This window comes from Pseudophryne corroboree, chromosome 3 (genome assembly GCF_028390025.1).
Source record: "Pseudophryne corroboree isolate aPseCor3 chromosome 3, aPseCor3.hap2, whole genome shotgun sequence".
Taxonomy (NCBI): Eukaryota; Metazoa; Chordata; class Amphibia; order Anura; family Myobatrachidae; genus Pseudophryne; species Pseudophryne corroboree.
Genome location: NC_086446.1, coordinates 223,845,012 through 223,863,790, shown reverse-complemented (window position 1 = coordinate 223,863,790; position 18,779 = coordinate 223,845,012). Strand labels below are relative to the sequence as shown.

The following is an 18,779-nucleotide window of genomic DNA, read 5'->3' as shown; positions in this document are numbered from 1 at the left end:
GCAGGAGACTGGGCACAACTAAAGAAAGCTTTAGGACTACCTGGTGTGCACTGGCTCCTCCCTCTATGAACCTCCTCCAGACCTCAGTTAGGATACTGTGCCCGGAAGAGCTGACACAATAAGGAAAGGATTTGGAATTCCGGGTAAGACTCATACCAGCCACACCAATCACACCGTATAACTCGTGATATTATACCCAGTTAACAGTATGAAATATATCTGAGCCTCACTAACAGATGGCTCATAACAATAACCCTTTAGTTAGGCAATAACTATATACAAGTATTGCAGACAATCCGCACTTGGGACGGGCGCCCAGCATCCACTACGGACTACGAGAAATAGATTTACCGGTGAGTAAAATCTTATTTTCTCTGACGTCCTAGTGGATGCTGGGAACTCCGTAAGGACCATGGGGATTATACCAAAGCTCCCAAACGGGCGGGAGAGTGCGGATGACTCTGCAGCACCGAATGAGCAAACTGAAGGTCCTCCTCAGCTAGGGTATCAAACTTGTAGACTTTTGCAAAAATGTTTGAACCCGACCAAGCAACAGCTCGGCAAAGTTGTAAAGCCGAGACCCCTCGGGCAGCCGCCCAAGAAGAGCCCACTTTCCTCGTGGAATGGGCTATTACAGATTTAGGGTGCGGCAGTCCAGCCGCAGAATGTGCAAGTTGAATCGTGCTACAGATCCAGCGAGCAATAGTCTGCTTAGAAGCAGGAGCACCCAGCTTGTTGGGTGCATACAGGATAAATAGCGAGTCAGTTTTCCTGACTCCAGCCGTCCTGGAAACATATATTTTCAGGGCACTGACTGCGTCCAGTAACTTGGAGTCCTCCAAGTCCCACGTAGCCGCAGGCACCACAATAGGTTGGTTCACATGAAAAGCTGATACCACCTTAGGAAGGAATTGGGAACGAGTCCTCAATTCCGCCCTATCCATATGAAAATCAGATAAGGGCTTTTGCATGACAAAACCGCCAATTCTGATACACGCCTGGCCGACGCCAAGGCCAACCGCATGACCACTTTCCACGTGAGGTATTTTAGCTCTACAGATTTAAGTGGCTCAACCCAATGCGACTTCAGGAAATCCAACACCACGTTGAGATCCCACGGTGCCACTAGAGGCACAAACGGGGGCTGAATATGCAGCACTCCCTTAACAAAAGTCTGAACTTCAGGCAGTGAAGCCAGTTCTTTTTGGAAGAAAATGTACAGAGCCGAAATCTGGACCTTAACGTAACCCAATTTTAGGCCCGTAGTCACTCCTGACTGTAGGAAGTGCAGAAATCGACCCAGTTGAAATTCCTCCGTTGGGGCCTTCCTGGCCTCACACCAAGCAACATATTTTTGCCATATGCGGTGATAATATTTTGCGATCACATCTTTCCTAGCCTTAATCAGCGTAGGAATGACTTCCTCCGGAATGCCTTTTTCCTTTAGGATCCGGTGTTCAACCGCCATGCCGTCAAACACAGCCGTGGTAAGTCTTGGAACAGGCAGGGCCCCTGCTGCAGCAGGTCCTGTCTGAGCGACAGAGGCCATGGGTCCTCTGAGATAATTTCTTGAAGTTCTGGGTACCAAGCTCTTCTTGGCCAATCCGGAACCACGAGTATAGTTCTTACTCCTCTCCCTCTTAGTATTCTCAATACCTTGGGTATGAGAGGCAAAGGAAGGAACACATACACCGACTGGTACACCCACGGTGTTACCAGAGCGTCCACAGCTATTGCCTGAGGGTCCCTTAACCTGGCGCAATATCTTTTTAGCTTTTTGTTGAGGCGGGACGCCATCATGTCCACCTGTGGCCTTTCCCAATGGTGTACAATCATTTTGAAGACTTCTGGATGAAGTCCCCACTCTCCCGGGTGGAGGTCGTGCCTGCTGAGAAAGTCTGCTTCCCAGTTGTCCACTCCGGGAATGAACACTGCTGACAGTGCTAACACATGATTTTCCGCCCTTTGGAAAATCCTTGTGGCTTCTGCCATCACCATCCTGCTTCTTGTGCCGCCCTGCTGGTTTACATGGGCGACCGCCGTGATGTTGTCTGACTGGATCAGCACCGGCAGGTGTTGAAGGAGGGGACTAGCCTGACTTAGGGCATTGTGAATGGCCCTTAGTCCCAGAATATTTATGTGTAGGGAAGTCTCCTGACTTGACCATAATCCTTGGAAGTTTCTTCCCTGTGTGACTGCCCCCCAGCCTCGAAGGCTGGCATCTGTGGTCACCAGGACCCAGTCCTGTATGCCGAATCTGCGGCCCTCTAGAAGATGAGCACTCTGCAGCCACCACAACAGCGACACCCTGGCCCTTGGAGACAGGGTTATCAGCCGATGCATCTGAAGATGCGACCCGGACCACTTGTCCAACAGATCCCACTGGAAGATCCTTGCATGGAACCTACTGAATGGAATTTCTTCGTAAGAAGCTACCATCTTTCCCAGGACTCGCGTGCATTGATGCACCGACACCTGTATTTGTATTAGGAGGTCTCTGACTAGAGATGACAACTCCTTGGCCTTCTCCTCCGGGAGAAACCCTTTTTCCTGTTCTGTGTCCAGAACCATACCCAGGAACAGTAGACGCGTCGTAGGAACCAGCTGCGACTTTGGACTATTCAGAATCCAGCCGTGCTGTTGTAGCACTTCCCGAGATAGTGCTACTCCAACGAACAACTGCTCCCTGGACCTCGCCTTTTTAAGGAGATCGTCCAAGTATGGGATAATTATAACTCCCTTTTTTTCGAAGGAGTATCATCATTTCGGCCATTACCTTGGTAAATACCCTCGGTGCCGGGGACAGACCAACGGCAACGTCCGGAATTGGTAATGACAGTCCTGTACCACAATTTTGAGGTACTCCTGGTGAGGAGGGTAAATGGGGACATGCAGGTAAGCATCCTTGATGTCCAGTGATACCATGTAATCCCCTTCGTCCAGGCTTGCAATAACCGCCTTGAGCGATTCCATTTTGAACTTGAACCTTCGTATATAAGTGTTCAAGGATTTCAAGTTTAGAATGGGTCTCACCGAACCGTCTGGTTTCGGTACCACAAACATTGTGGAATAGTAACCCCGGCCTTGTTGAAGGAGGGGTACCGTGATTATCACCTGCTGGAAGTACAGCTTGTGAATTGCCGCCAGTACTACCTCTCCTCGAGGGCAGCAGGCAAGGCTGATTTGAGGTAACGGCGAGGGGGAGTCGCCCCGAAACTCCATCTTGTATCCCTGTGATACTACTTGCAGAACCCAGGGATCCACCTGTGAGCGAGCCCACTGGTCGCTGAAGTTCCCGAGACGCGCCCCCACCGCACCTGGCTCCACCTGTGGAGCCCCCGCGTCATGCGGTGGACTCAGAGGAAGCGGGGGAAGATTTTTGATCCTGGGAACTGGCTGTCTGGTGCAGCTTTTTCCCTCTTCCCTTGTCTCTGTGCAGAAAGGAAGCGCCTTTAACCCGCTTGCTTTTCTGAAGCCGAAAGGACTGTACCTTATAATACGGTGCTTTCTTAGGCTGTGAGGAAACTTGAGGTAAATTTTTTCCTTCCTTCCCAGCTGTTGCTGTGGATACAAGGTCCCATAGACCATCCCCAAACAATTCCTCACCCTTATAAGGCAGAATCTTCATGTGCCTTCTAAGGTCAGCATCGCCTGTCCACTGCCGGGTCCCTAATACCCTCCTGGCAGAATGGACATTGCATTAATTCTGGATGCCAGACGGCAAATATCCCTCTGTGCATCCCTCATATATAAGACGACATCTTTAATATGCTCTATGGTTAGCAAATAGTATCCCTGTCCTGACAGGGTAATAGACCACGCTGCAGCAGCACTATCCATGCTGAGGCAATTGCAGGTCTCAGTATAGTACCTGAGTGTGTATATACAGACTTCAGGATAGCCTCCTGCTTTTTATCAGCAGGCTCCTTCAAAGTGGCCGTATCCTGAGACGGCAGTGCCACCTTTTTTGACAAACGTGTGAGCGCCTTATCCACCCTAGGGGATATCTCCCAACGTGACCTATCCTCTGGCGGGAAAGGGTACGCCATCAGTAACTTTTTAGAAATTACCAGTTTCTTATCGGGGGAACCCACGCTTCTTCACACACTTCATTCACTCATCTGATGGGGGAACAAAACACTGTCTGCTTTTTCTCCCCAAACATAAAACCCCTTTTTTTGTGGTACCTGGGTTAATGTCAGAAATGTGTAACACATTATTCATTGCCGAGATCATGCAACGGATGTTCCTAGTGGATTGTGTATATGTCTCAACCTCGTCGACACTGGAGTCAGACTACGTGTCGACATCTGTGTCTGCCATCTGAGGTAGCGGGCGTTTTTGAGCCCCTGATGGCCTTTGAGACGCCTGGGCAGGCGCGGACTGAGAAGCCGGCTGTCCCACAGCTGTTACGTCATCCAGCCTTTTATGTAAGGAGTTGACATGGTCGGTTAATACCTTCCACCTATCCATCCACTCTGGTGTCGGCCCCACAGGGGGCGACATCACATTTATCGGCATCTGCTCCGCCTCCACATAAGCCTCCTCATCAACCATGTCGACACAGCCGTACCGACACACCGCACACACACAGGGAATGCTCTGACTGAGGACAGGACCCCACAAAGTCCTTTGGGGAGACAGAGAGAGAGTATGCCAGCACACACCAGAGCGCTATATAATGCAGGGATTCACACTACCCACAGTGATTTTTCCCTTATAGCTGCTATAATACACAGATTTTGCGCCTAAATTTAGTGCCCCCCCTCTCTTTTTAACCCTTTGAGCTTGAAAACTACAGGGGAGAGCCTGGGGAGCTGTCTTCCAGCTGCATTGTGAAGAGAAAATGGCCAGTGTGCTGAGGGAGATAGCTCCGCCCCTTTTTCGGCGGACCTTCTCCCGCTTTTTTATGGATCTTCGGCAGGGGTATTTTACACATATATAGCCTCTAGGACTATATATTGTGATTATTTTGCCAGACAAGGTGTTAATATTGCTGCTCAGGGCGCCGCCGCCGCCGCCCCCCCCCCCCCCCCCCCCCCTCCCCCAGCGCCCTGCACCCATCAGTGACCGGAGTGTGAGGTGTGCATGAGGAGCAATGGTGCACAGCTGCAGTGCTGTGCGTTACCTTGTTGAAGACCGAAGTCTTCTGCCGCCGATTTTCAGGACCATCTTCATTCTTCTGGCTCTGTAAGGGGGACGGCGGCGCGGCTCCGGGAACGGATGATCGAGGTCGGGCCCTGTGTTCGATCCCTCTGGAGCTAATGGTGTCCAGTAGCCTAAGAAGCCCAAGCTAGCTGCAAGCAGGTAGGTTCGCTTCTTCTCCCCTTAGTCCCTCGTAGCAGTGAGTCTGTTGCCAGCAGATCTCACTGAAAATAAAAAACCTAAAATATACTTTCTTTTCTAGGAGCTCAGGAGAGCCCCTAGTGTGCATCCAGCTCAGCCGGGCACAAGATTCTAACTGAGGTCTGGAGGAGGGTCATAGAGGGAGGAGCCAGTGCACACCAGGTAGTCCTAAAGCTTTCTTTAGTTGTGCCCAGTCTCCTGTGGAGCCGCTATTCCCCATGGTCCTTACGGAGTTCCCAGCATCCACTAGGACGTCAGAGAAATATTGTATTTCAAAGTCTGACTTTGGGAGTTAATGTTGATCTCCTTTCCAGGACAGTGGTCCTTAGTGGTACGATTGAGAGAAGAAGTCCTCATCCACATGCTGACTAATCCGGCCATAAACAGACACAAGCACGCGTGAGGCTGATTTTGCATGCTTCGACCCAGCAGAGAAGCTCTCACCCACTGACTGACTAGTCTAGTCGTGGACATACACACACGCTGCATATAAGTAACTTTTTCTCTCTCTCCTTTTTAATCCTTGTTGAATGTCTTGCCATGTTCTCTCCGAGGTGGTGACCATCTAAAGGATGTGATATTCAAACCTTTAACAGTGCTATAAACGTCTGTACCTTGGTTATGCAATGCACATACAGTAGTCCCTAATAAATGTGCTTGTTCCAGTCCCAGATATTTGCTTTTAAAATGTGTCCCATCATTATGGGACACCCTGTACTTTGGCATTCTGATTTTTTTCTGTAATGTCTACTTGAGGAGGTCCATAGCTTCCTCTCAGTAGCTGAAAAAGTTCCTGATGTAGAGACCTTTTCCCTAGAGCAATTGCGTCTGGTGCTGCACTGGCACTTTATTAAAGTCACCATGATCTTCTTGTCAGAAAACTACCTAAGGTGTGTTTCCAGTAACTGAAAACACTGGACCTGCTTTTCATACTATACTCATTTTTCAGTATATTTATGTAACATAGTTCTCTTCCTGTGACAATGTATCCTGCACTATATTTGTCAGGAGGTGAGCTCTCCGGCATATAGGAATAGAGTCTATGGTATTAACTATTCTGGGTCTGGGAGCGATATTCCTTGTGGCTGTAGTTTTGGATTTTGCCACCAGATGAGAGACCTTTTGGTGGCTCTAGATAATAAGCAGGCGTCTGGGTGACAATCAAGAAGCCTACTTGTTATCCCACATGGTCAGTAATCCCAGCTGGACGCGGGTTTGAAAAATTACAGGAACTGACTGGCTAGTGCGTTATCACCTTCCATTTTATCAATTCTCCAGGCTTAATACATCTGCCACATGGAATGCTATTGAGCTACTGAGTTCTGAGTCCTGTCTCCAGGCTTTTATTCCATTGGGTGCTTTCTTGTGACATGGTGCGTAGAACATCTGCATCTACATCCAGACATGCACTACAGAGGTAGCGGACTGGCATCCTCCCGGTAGCTAGCCCTTGTCCTGCCTCCAAAGAGAGCATCACCAGCACCCAAGAGCAGGGAAGACTCTACACTACAGAAAAACAAACAATACTGTCTGACCTACCTATAAGATAAAACACAGAAATATAATGTGCTGTATCGTATACTGTTTGTTTGTTTGTTTGTTTGTTTTATTACTGATACAGCTACTACGGAAAGAGAGAGTAGACGAATGTTTAAACGAAAAAAAATTATGGAAAAAGCAGGTTTGCACTGAAATTAGATGGTTATCATGCATGGCTCATTTTTTGATATACACGGTCGAGTCACATTATTACGACTACCTCCTAAATTTGACATCGGCAGCGCGTAGCTCATAAAGTACACGTCATGCGCTGGCTTGGTGGGTATATAAGGTGTGCGATAGGCCGTCTGCACACAAATCGCTTGTTGCTGTCGTGGGTAAAAGGGACGATTTATCAGTTACAAAAAGGGATGATTATCGGCTTTCGGCTCAAGGGGGGCAGTATTTCTGAAGCAGCGCAATTTGTTAACTGTTTGCGTGCTGCTGTGGTGAAGGTGTATCGTGACTGGACAAACTCTACCATTGTGAATAACCGAGATGGAAACTGCGGAGCACCACGTGCCACCAATGCGAGAGGTGATCGTCGGCTACGAAGATGCATGAGGGCTGACCGACACACTACAGTGGAGTAAGCTCACAGTCAAAATGAGCCTGGGGGCTACCAGACATGAGTTTAAAATGGCAGTTCAGCCAGTCTAACTGCTGTCCACATAGCACACGGCGGTTGCTCTGGCGATTAGCTGGTGGTCATAATGATGTGACTCGACAGTGTATAATAAAATAATTTATATTACTGGCAATCCACATCAATTACATTGATAGAATCAATAAATAAAAACAACAAATAAAAACAATGGGCACAAACATGAGCATGGGGTGATCAAATATAAACTTACAAGATTCCAATCATTGGAAGGATGGAAAAGTACAATGTTACAACCGAACGCTCACCTTTAAATCATGTGGGTTTCTGATCCTGCTACTGAGCGAGGACTCAATAAGGTTCCACCGACTAGCAGTGATCTGTCCTCCATTCTGTATGGAATTTAAACGTACAGTTTTAAAAATAAACAGTATTTACAGTATATATTAAGCTCTAAGGTGACGATGATCATAAATTTCTCACCTGGTCATTCACTGGATACAAGTTGTGTTGTGAACAGGGCATTTTAACATACGAGTTGTCCCATTTGTCAATAAATGAATTTGGGTAGGGTTTAGGCACCACCTTCTCATGTATATTGGGATACTGCAACAGATTCACAAAATATGAAGGGAAATAGTTATTTTTTGTTAATACTATAAATCATACATGCAGTATAGTTAAACTTGTGCCTCTATAAATGTCACTTGCAATGTTTTAGGGATTATTTTTTGTTTATTAGGTTTACCGTTTCGAGTACTATTATAAGCACAATGTGTCTTCCTTCAATTATTCATATAGCGGCCTATGCAGGACCTGTGATGTCAGACGAATGTCTTGCACCCAGGGTGAGCAGACCCGAAAAGGAATCCCTGATAAATAGCCTGTTATCGGGTGCCGTACATATAGGTCTGGGAACTTATCCAGGATTCTATGTGTTAATGCCTGAAAACAACGTAATTTATTGGGCAAAACAAAAAGGGGGCTGTAATTGCATAGTCCACGGCGTTACAGCTCGAGGTTACCACTTTTTTTCATGCTTGGTAATTTACCTGGTCTGATTGAATTCCCCCCCTATTTGCAAACAATTTTTCTATGCCAATGGCTGGGATGGTTCGCCCACATACAGTAACTGACTTGCATCAGGGTTCATTTTGTCATAAGCCAAGTAACATTAAGGTATGTTTTAGACTGTTAGAGGAAACTCACACAAGCCTAGGGATAAACAAACAAACCCCACACAGATAGTGTACTATCCAAAACTGTATGTATGGTCCCAGTACTGTGCCGTATCAATGCTAACCACTGTGCAATCATGTCACCCCAAGTGTGGCAGAGAACAAAGAGATCCTGTAATCAGAAGTTGCATGTTTTAAACTTTTGGAAGTTAATGTTAGACATCTGCAGGTTGGAGTGATTGAGTTAAGTTGGAAGTCACAGAGGCTATTACGGCCAGTTTGGGATGTTATATAATATAAATAATCATTACCATTTTCCCTGCGAGACATTGATGGAGGCAGTACAACTGCTTGGACTCCTTACCTCTACAGTGACCGTGTGGTTGTCGGAAGGCCTCAGTGATGAATGTACCATGTTGCATGTTGGCATTCTCTTCATGTGCTCCAGTGGAGTGCCAAGCCATTTCCGGTCTGATGTAGAATGTTCCGCCAATTGTCTTTGATTATCTCTGGGCAGATCTTTACTGCTTTTGGAACAGAGTGGAGTTAGTTAACTGTACTTAACTATGTTGAAACATAGATAAACTCTTAAGCTTTTAACACATGCTCAACTACCACATAAGGAACAATTTATTTAGAACAAGAAAGTCACACACATACACAAGTAAGATATAAAGAGAAAGCAGTGGTCAAATATAAATTAGGATGTCGACCTGCGCCAATAGATATCTTCGGAATGACAATCTAAATGTGCAACTAAAAACAGCACGATCCTTTCAACGTGGTTCCTCAAAGCATGTCAACATGGAAATGAGTGGCTCTGGCGCTTCTTGAGTGTCTGTGTGTATTCAATGTGGGGTCACTCAATGTAAATATATAATAAATAAAAATGGCAATATACAGTACACACTGTAGTATAATATGGCGCCATTTAATAAAAACAAAAATGTACCCCACTGGAATTATATATAGTCGTTATCCTTTGGTGGTTGCATAAGCAAAGCTGGCGACCATCCAGGCTGCAGGTACACGTCCCTGATTCGTCTCATCCGTTCAAATAATTATGATTGGGAGCTTCCTTCATTGATCCTCTTTCAATGTCATATAATTGAATGGGATGAACTAGATTACCAGATGTGGTAAAGATTATATTGGAAAATACAGGTAAATCGTTATACTCCACCCTTTTTGTACTAACAAAGCTCTTTAGACATTTATTTTAAATTCCAGAAGTCAGTCAGGTATTAATACCAAAAATAGATCCAAGAAGGTAATATTGCAAAGTATGTACTACTACTGCATAAATAGTGCTTAAAAGATGAAGAAGATCAATGTTCTGTGAAACGTGCAGCATTTTATGGTATTTAATGGTTACTCTCATTTGATCTCTTAAATGCTTTTATAATGAGTGCCAATTTTTTTGTATTTTCCACCTAAAAAATTTAATTAAAGCTTTTTTTTATCTTTTAAGCACGGTTTATGCAATAGTCGTACATCTTATTCCAACATCACCTTCTTGGATCTAATTTTCCTACTAATAACATCGGGAATTTGAAATAAATGTTGAAAAAGCTTTAACACAAAAAGGGTGAGTATATCCATTCACCTAAATTTTCCAATACCTGTACCATCTTTACCACTGACGTGCATGATATCTGGTAATTGATGTCATGCCATGTAATTATATGATATTTAAAGAGGATTGCTGAAGGAAGTTCTCAAACATCCTTACTTGATCAGATGAGAAGCATCAGGGATGTGTACCTGCAGCTTGGATAATCACCATCAGTTTCTTATGCAACCAATGAGGACAACGGTGTGAGAACTCTCCAACGCATGTGTATAATCCCTGAAGGATGAGTTTTCATCATTTTAGTAATTCTATATTTGCATCGAGTAACGACACATTAAATACACATGGACACGCAAGAAGTGCCAGAACCAACCATTTCCAAGTGGTCAGATATAAGGCCCAGCAGCAATGACATCCCCATAATTACTAATTCTAAGAGGTTGATTTATTAGGTTAATTTTACAGGAGGTGGGGGGTATTTATCCAATAGACTAGAAGGGATGATCAATCTAAACAGGTAACTGTAAAAGAAATGGTACACCTGCACCCTTTTTTTTCAACAAAATATGTTACACAGGTTGAGTCTCCCTTATCCAAAATGCTTGGGACCAGAGGTATTTTGGATATGGGATTTTTCCGTATTTTGGAATAATTGCATACCATAATGAGATATCAAGGTGATGGGACCTAAATCTAAGCACAGAATGCATTTATGTTTCATATACACCTTATACACACAGCCTGAAGGTAATTTTAGCCAATATTTTTTATAACTTTGTGCATTAAACAAAGTGTGTGTACATTCACACAATTCATTTATGTTTCATATACACCTTATACACACAGCCTGAAGGACATTTAATACAATATTTTTAATAACTGTGTGTATTAAACAAAGTTTGTGTACATTGAGCCATCAAAAAAATAAGAATTTACTTACCGATAATTCTATTTCTCGTAGTCCGTAGTGGATGCTGGGAACTCTGTAAGGACCATGGGGAATAGCGGCTCCGCAGGAGACTGGGCACAAAAGTAAAAGCTTTAGGACTACCTGGTGTGCACTGGCTCCTCCCCCTATGACGCTCCTCCAAGCCTCAGTTAGGATACTGTGCCCGGACGAGCGTACACAATAAGGAAGGATTTTGAATCCCGGGTAAGACTCATACCAGTCACACCAATCACACCGTACAACCTGTGATCTGAACCCAGTTAACAGCATGATAACAGAGGAACCTCTGAAAAGATGGCTCACAACAATAATAACCCGATTTTTGTAACAATAACTATGTACAAGTATTGCAGACAATCCGCACTTGGGATGGGCGCCCAGCATCCACTACGGACTACGAGAAATAGAATTATCGGTAAGTAAATTCTTATTTTCTCTGACGTCCTAAGGACCATGGGGATTATACCAAAGCTCCCAAACGGGCGGGAGAGTGCGGATGACTCTGCAGCACCGAATGAGAGAACTCCAGGTCCTCCTCAGCCAGGGTATCAAATTTGTAGAATTTAGCAAACGTGTTTGCCCCTGACCAAGTAGCTGCTCGGCAAAGTTGTAAAGCCGAGATGAGCCCACCTTCCTTGTGGAATGGGCTTTTACAGATTTTGGCTGTGGCAGGCCTGCCACAGAATGTGCAAGCTGAATTGTACTACAAATCCAACGAGCAATAGTCTGCTTAGAAGCAGGAGCACCCAGCTTGTTGGGTGCATACAGGATAAACAGCGAGTCAGATTTTCTGACTCCAGCCGTCCTGGAAACATATATTTTCAGGGCCCTGACTACGTCCAGCAACTTGGAGTCCTCCAAGTCCCTAGTAGCCGCAGGTACCACAATAGGCTGGTTCAAGTGAAACGCTGAAACCACCTTAGGGAGAAATTGAGGACGAGTCCTCAATTCTGCCCTGTCCGTATGAAAAATTAGGTAAGGGCTTTTATAGGATAAAGCCGCCAATTCTGAGACACGCCTGGCTGAAGCCAGGGCTAACAGCATTACCACTTTCCATGTGAGATATTTTAAGTCCACAGTGGAGAGTGGTTCAAACCAATGTGATTTTAGGAACCCCAAAACTACATTGAGATCCCAAGGTGCCACTGGAGGCACAAAAGGAGGCTGTATATGCAGTACCCCCTTGACAAACGTCTGAACTTCAGGAACTGAAGCCAGTTCTTTTTGGTAGAAAATCGACAGGGCCGAAATTTGAACCTTAATGGACCCTAATTTTAGGCCCATAGACAGTCCTGTTTGCAGGAAATGCAGGAAACGACCCAGTTGAAATTCCTCTGTAGGGGCCTTCCTGGCCTCGCACCACGCAACATATTTACGCCAAATACGGTGATAATGTTGTACGGTTACATCCTTCCTGGCTTTGATCAGGGTAGGGATGACTTCATCCGGAATGCCTTTTTCCTTCAGGATCCGGCGTTCAACCGCCATGCCGTCAAACGCAGCCGCGGTAAGTCTTGGAACAGACAGGGTCCCTGCTGGAGCAGGTCCTTTCTTAGAGGTAGAGGCCACGGGTCCTCTGTGAGCATCTCTTGAAGTTCCGGGTACCAAGTCCTTCTTGGCCAATCCGGAGCCACGAGTATAGTCCTTACTCCTCTCCTTCTTATGATTCTCAGTACCTTGGGTATGAGAGGCAGAGGAGGGAATACATACACTGACTGGTACACCCACGGTGTTACCAGAGCGTCCACAGCTATTGCCTGAGGGTCCCTTGACCTGGCGCAATACCTGTCTAGTTTTTTGTTGAGGCGGGACGCCATCATGTCCACCTTTGGTTTTTCCCAACGGTTCACAATCATGTGGAAGACTTCTGGGTGAAGTCCCCATTCCCCCGGGTGGAGGTCGTGTCTGCTGAGGAAATCTGCTTCCCAGTTGTCCACTCCCGGAATGAACACTGCTGACAGTGCTATCACATGATTTTCCGCCCAGCGAAGAATCCTTGCAACTTCTGTCATTGCCCTCCTGCTTCTTGTGCCGCCCTGTCTGTTTACGTGGGCGACTGTCCGACTGGATCAGCACCGGCTGACCTTGAAGCAGAGGTCTTGCTAGGCTTAGAGCATTGTAGATGGCCCTTAGCTCCAGGATATTTATGTGAAGTGATGTCTCCAGGCTTGACCACAAGCCCTGGAAATTTCTTCCCTGTGTGACTGCTCCCCAGCCTCTCAGGCTGGCATCCGTGGTCACCAGGACCCAGTCCTGAATGCCGAATCTGCGGCCCTCTAGAAGATGAGCACTCTGCAACCACCACAGGAGAGACACCCTTGTCCTTGGTGACAAGATTATCCGCTGATGCATCTGAAGATGCGACCCGGACCATTTGTCTAGCAGATCCCACTGGAAGGTTCTTGCGTGGAATCTGCCGAATGGGATTGCTTCGTAAGAAGCCACCATCTTTCCCAGGACCCTTGTGCATTGATGCACTGAGACTTGGCCTGGCTTTAGGAGATTTCTGACTAGTTCGGATAACTCCCTGGCTTTCTCCTCCGGGAGAAACACCTTTTTCTGGACTGTGTCCAGGATCATCCCTAGTAATAGAAGTCGTGTCGTCGGGATCAGCTGCGATTTTGGAATATTGAGAATCCAACCGTGCTGGCGCAGCACTATCTGAGATAGTGCTACTCCGACTTCCAACTGTTCCCTGGATCTTGCCCTTATCAGGAGATCGTCCAAGTAAGGGATAACTAAAACTCCCTTCCTTCGAAGGAGTATCATCATTTCGGCCATTACCTTGGTAAAGACCCGGGGTGCCGTGGACAATCCAAACGGCAGCGTCTGAAACTGATAGTGACAGTTCTGTACCACAAACCTGAGGTACCCATGGTGAGAAGGGTAAATTGGGACATGTAGGTAAGCATCTTTGATGTCCAGAGACACCATATAGTCCCCTTCTTCCAGGTTTGCAATCACTGCTCTGAGTGACTCCATCTTGAATTTGAACCTTTGTATGTAAGTGTTCAAGGATTTTAGGTTTAAAATTGGTCTCACCGAGCCGTCCGGCTTCGGTACCACAAATAGTGTGGAATAGTACCCCTTTCCCTGTTGTAGGAGGGGTACCTTGATTATCACCTGCTGGGAATACAGCTTGTGAATGGCTTCCAATACTGCCTCCCTGTCTGAGGGAGACGTCGGTAAAGCAGACTTTAGAAAACGGCGAGGGGGAGACGTCTCGAATTCCAATTTGTACCCCTGAGATACCACCTGAAGGATCCAGGGGTCCACTTGCGAGTGGGCCCACTGCGCACTGAACTTCTTGAGACGGGCCCCCACCGTGCCTGAGTCCGCTTGTAAAGCCCCAGCGTCATGCTGAGGACTTTGCGGAGGCGGGAGAGGGCTTTTGTTCCTGGGAACTGGCTGTTTGTTGCAGCCTTTTTCCTCTCCCTCTGCCACGGGGCAGAAAGGAGGCGCCTTTTGCCCGCTTGCCCTTATGGGGCCGAAAGGACTGCGCCTGATAATATGGCGTCTTCTTAGGTTGAGAAGCTACCTGGGGTAAAAATGTGGATTTTCCAGCAGTTGCCGTGGCTACCAGGTCTGATAGACCTACCCCAAATAACTCCTCCCCCTTATAAGGCAATACTTCCATGTGCCTTTTAGAATCCGCATCACCTGACCACTGCCGCGTCCATAAACCTCTTCTTGCAGAAATGGACAGCGCGCTAACTCTTGATGCCAGTCGGCAAATATCCCTCTGTGCATCACGCATATATAGAAATGCATCCTTCAAATGCTCTATAGTCAGTAATATACTGTCCATATCTAGGGTATCAATATTTTCAGTCAGGGAATCCGACCACGCCAGGCCTGCACTGCACATCCAGGCTGAGGCGATTGCTGGTCGCAGTATAACACCCGTGTGAGAGTATATACATTTTAGGATATTCTCCAGCTTTCTATCGGCAGGTTCCTTTAGGGCGGCCGTATCAGGAGAGGGTAGTGCTACCTGTTTAGACAAGCGTGTGAGCGCTTTATCCACCCTAGGGGGTGTTTCCCAACGTGCCCTATCCTCTGGCGGGAAAGGGTACGATGCCAATAACCTTTTAGGAATTATCAGTTTTTTATCGGGGGAAACCCACGCCTCATCACACACTTCATTTAATTCCTCGGATACAGGAAAAACTACAGGCAGTTTTTTCTCACCAAACATAATACCCTTTTTAGTGGTACTTGTATTATCAGATATATGCAATACATTTTTTATTGCTTCAATCATGTAACGTGTGGCCCTAGTGGAAGTCACGTTTGTCTCCTCATCATCGACACTGGAGTCAGTATCCGTGTCTGTGTCTGCCATTTGAGGTAACGGGTGTTTTAAAGCCCCTGATGGCGTTTGAGACCCCTGGACAGGCACAAGCTGAGTAGCCGGCTGTCTCATGTCGTCAACTGTCTGTCGTAAGGAGCTGACACTGTCACGCAATTCCTTCCACAAGCTCATCCACTCAGGTGTCGACTCCCTAGGGGTTGACAACTGTATAATAGGCAATTGCTCCGCCTCCATCTCATTTTCCTCCTCAAACATGTCGACACAATCGTACCGACACACCGCACACACACAGGGAATGCTCTGATAGAGGACAGGACCCCACTAGCCTTTTGGGGAGACAGAGGGAGAGTATGCCAGCACACACCAGAGCGCTATATATATATAGGAATACCACTATAAAATGTGCTTTTCCCTTTATAGCTGCTGTTAGTATAAAACTGCGCCAAATTAGTGCCCCCCTCTCTTGTTTTACCCTTTTCTGTAGTGCAGGACTGCAGGGGAGAGTCAGGGAGACGTCCTTCCAGCGGAGCTGTGATGGAAAATGGCGCCCGTGTGCTGAGGAGATAGGCTCCGCCCCCTTCTCGGCGGCCTTTTCTCCCGCTTTTTAGGTGAGTTCTGGCAGGGGTTAAAATTCACCCATATAGCCCTGGGGGTTATATGTGGTGTATTTATGCCAGCCAAGGTGTTTTACATTGCTGCTCAGGGCGCCCCCCCCTAGCGCCCTGCACCCTCAGTGACCGGAGTGTGAAGTGTGCCTGAGTAACAATGGCGCACAGCTGCAGTGCTGTGCGCTACCTTGTTGAAGACTGATGTCTTCTGCCGCCGATTTTTCCGGACCTTTTCTTGCTTCTGGCTCTGTAAGGGGGCCGGCTGCGCGGCTCCGGGACCGAGCTCCGAGGCTGGGCCTGTGTTCGGTCCCTCTGGAGCTAATGGTGTCCAGTAGCCTAAGAAGCCCAATCCACTCTGCACGCAGGTGAGTTCGCTTCTTCTCCCCTTAGTCCCTCGATGCAGTGAGCCTGTTGCCAGCAGGTCTCACTGAAAATAAAAAACCTAAAACTAAACTTTCACTAAGAAGCTCAGGAGAGCCCCTAGTGTGCACCCTTCTCGGCCGGGCACAAAAATCTAACTGAGGCTTGGAGGAGGGTCATAGGGGGAGGAGCCAGTGCACACCAGGTAGTCCTAAAGCTTTTACTTTTGTGCCCAGTCTCCTGCGGAGCCGCTATTCCCCATGGTCCTTACGGAGTTCCCAGCATCCACTAGGACGTCAGAGAAACAAAGGTTTCACTATCTCACTCTCACTCAAAAAAGTCTGTATTTCGGAATATTCCGTATTTCGGAATATTTGGATATGGGATACTCAACCTGTATTAGGCTATAAATTCTGATGATAGATAGTGCAGTAAGTTTTTCTTTCTGGAGACGAAAAGTGTGAACTACGTAAAGTAGAATTAAAAACAAAAATCATCATTCGTGGGGCACTTGTGGAAATATCGGCAGACATGCGATAAGTGCCCAGATAATACCATGTAACTCCAGCACTGCAGCAAAACGCTCAGAAATCAGGTTTGTTTGTTTTTATGACTAAATTAGGTTAAGAACATTTATTTAAAAGTATGTCCAACACAATTTTCCTTAAAAAATAAAATAAAAAATCAGTACAAACATCAATGGCCACATCTGATGCGACCAAGTGGTTAATGCAAGTGAAACAGGCAATCCTTGGGCTTCAAAAACAAAAACATTAATCAGGGAGACAGTAGGAACCTTAGGAGCGGCCAAATCAACAGTTTGGTACATTCCGAGAAAACAAATACAATGCTGAGCTCAGCAACACAAAAAGGCCTCGACATCCATGGAATAGTGGTATATGATGGCATGGATCTTTCCATAGTAAAGAAAAACCCCTCTTTAACATCCAAGGACACTCTCCAGGAGGTAAGCATATCGTTATCCAAGTCTACTGTAAAGAAAATACTTCACAAGAGAGCAAATACAGAGGGTTCACAACAAGGTGCAAACCATTTATAAGCCTCAAGAATAGACAGGTCAGATTAGATTTTGCCAAAGATCTAAAAAAGCCAGCCCAGTTCTGGAACAGCATTCTTTGGACAAATTAAACCAAGATCAACCTCCACCAGTATGATGGGAACAAAAAAGTACGTGGAAGACTTGGAATGGATCATGATCCGCAGCTTACCAACTCATCCGTAAAACATAGTGAAAGCACTATGATGGCACGGGCTTACATGGCAGCCAATGGAATTGGGTTATTAGTGCTTATGGATGATGTGACAGAATCAGCTGAATGAATTCTGACATGTTCAGGGATACGGTATAAAATGGAGGTTGTGACTCCGCACCGGACAAAAGGATTCAACAATTAGAATATGTCAAAGACCAGCACTCGCAGAGTAATGTGACAAATTGTCCATTATAGGGATGCTGGTGGTGCACCATAAAGTCAATGAGTAACATTTAAGTACAAACAGAAAGAAGAGGGAAAACTTCTTCTTTTGGCCACTCTTGAATAAAATGTGTAATTGGTTATCAACAAATAATATTAATTTGCTGTGTCCACTACTCAAATAAGAAAAATAATTGGGCAAGTAGGTGATAGCTGTCACCCTGTTGACTGTAGGTCAGAGTGATTGATATGGTACCATTTGCCAAGAATTGGCTTGGAAACCAGGGAAAATAAAGATTAATCAGCTGTCAATGTTAGACTGGAGTGTCCCTATGGCTCCCACCTACTGCACTGGGTATTCCCCGGCGGTCTCCCACCTGGTACTGGCTCTGCCCTATACTGTATAGCTTCCAAAATCGGACGAGATTGGGCATATGCAGTATGGTATGATAGTAGGTCTTTGGTATTTCAACCTTCAGTCTCCTGAATCATTGATGAGAAAAAAGTCTTCTCTCTGTTTGTACTTAAATGTATAGAGATATATTGTCTGCTCAGATTCAGCCACATTCAGTAAAGTTAACTGGACAGCGCTTCACAGCATAGATGGGCAATAACTCAAAATGTACCGTGAAAGCAACCCAGGAGTTTCAGGTAAAGAAGTGGAATATTCTACAACAGGTGAGTCAATCACCTGATCTCAACCCCATTGAGTTGAAGACAAACGTAAAGGCAAATAGACCCATGACAACAAACAACTGAAGACAGCTGCAGTAAAAGCCAGGCAAAGCCTAACAAACACGGAAACCCAGTATCTGGTGATGGCCATGGGATTCAGACATCAGGCAGTCATAGCATGCAAAGGATTCTCAAC

At 46.1% G+C, this 18,779-nt stretch overlaps 1 protein-coding gene across 8 annotated transcripts in view; it reads right to left on the bottom strand.

Annotated features, from left to right (window-relative positions):
• Positions 1 to 18,779, bottom strand: part of PARG (poly(ADP-ribose) glycohydrolase) — a 330,974-nt gene that overhangs the window by 211,991 nt on the left and 100,204 nt on the right. For 5 of the 8 annotated variants that reach the window (XM_063958841.1, XM_063958844.1, XM_063958843.1 and 2 more), the window contains 3 exons: positions 9,032 to 9,194; positions 7,973 to 8,095; positions 7,798 to 7,881 (listed from right to left, as the gene is read on the bottom strand). In XM_063958841.1, coding sequence (XP_063814911.1) covers positions 7,798 to 7,881; positions 7,973 to 8,095; positions 9,032 to 9,194 — 370 coding nt within the window. The remainder of the gene's footprint in view (positions 1 to 7,797; positions 7,882 to 7,972; positions 8,096 to 9,031; positions 9,195 to 18,779) is intronic. The other 3 variants (XM_063958842.1, XM_063958845.1, XM_063958848.1) reach the window with 1 other exon arrangement.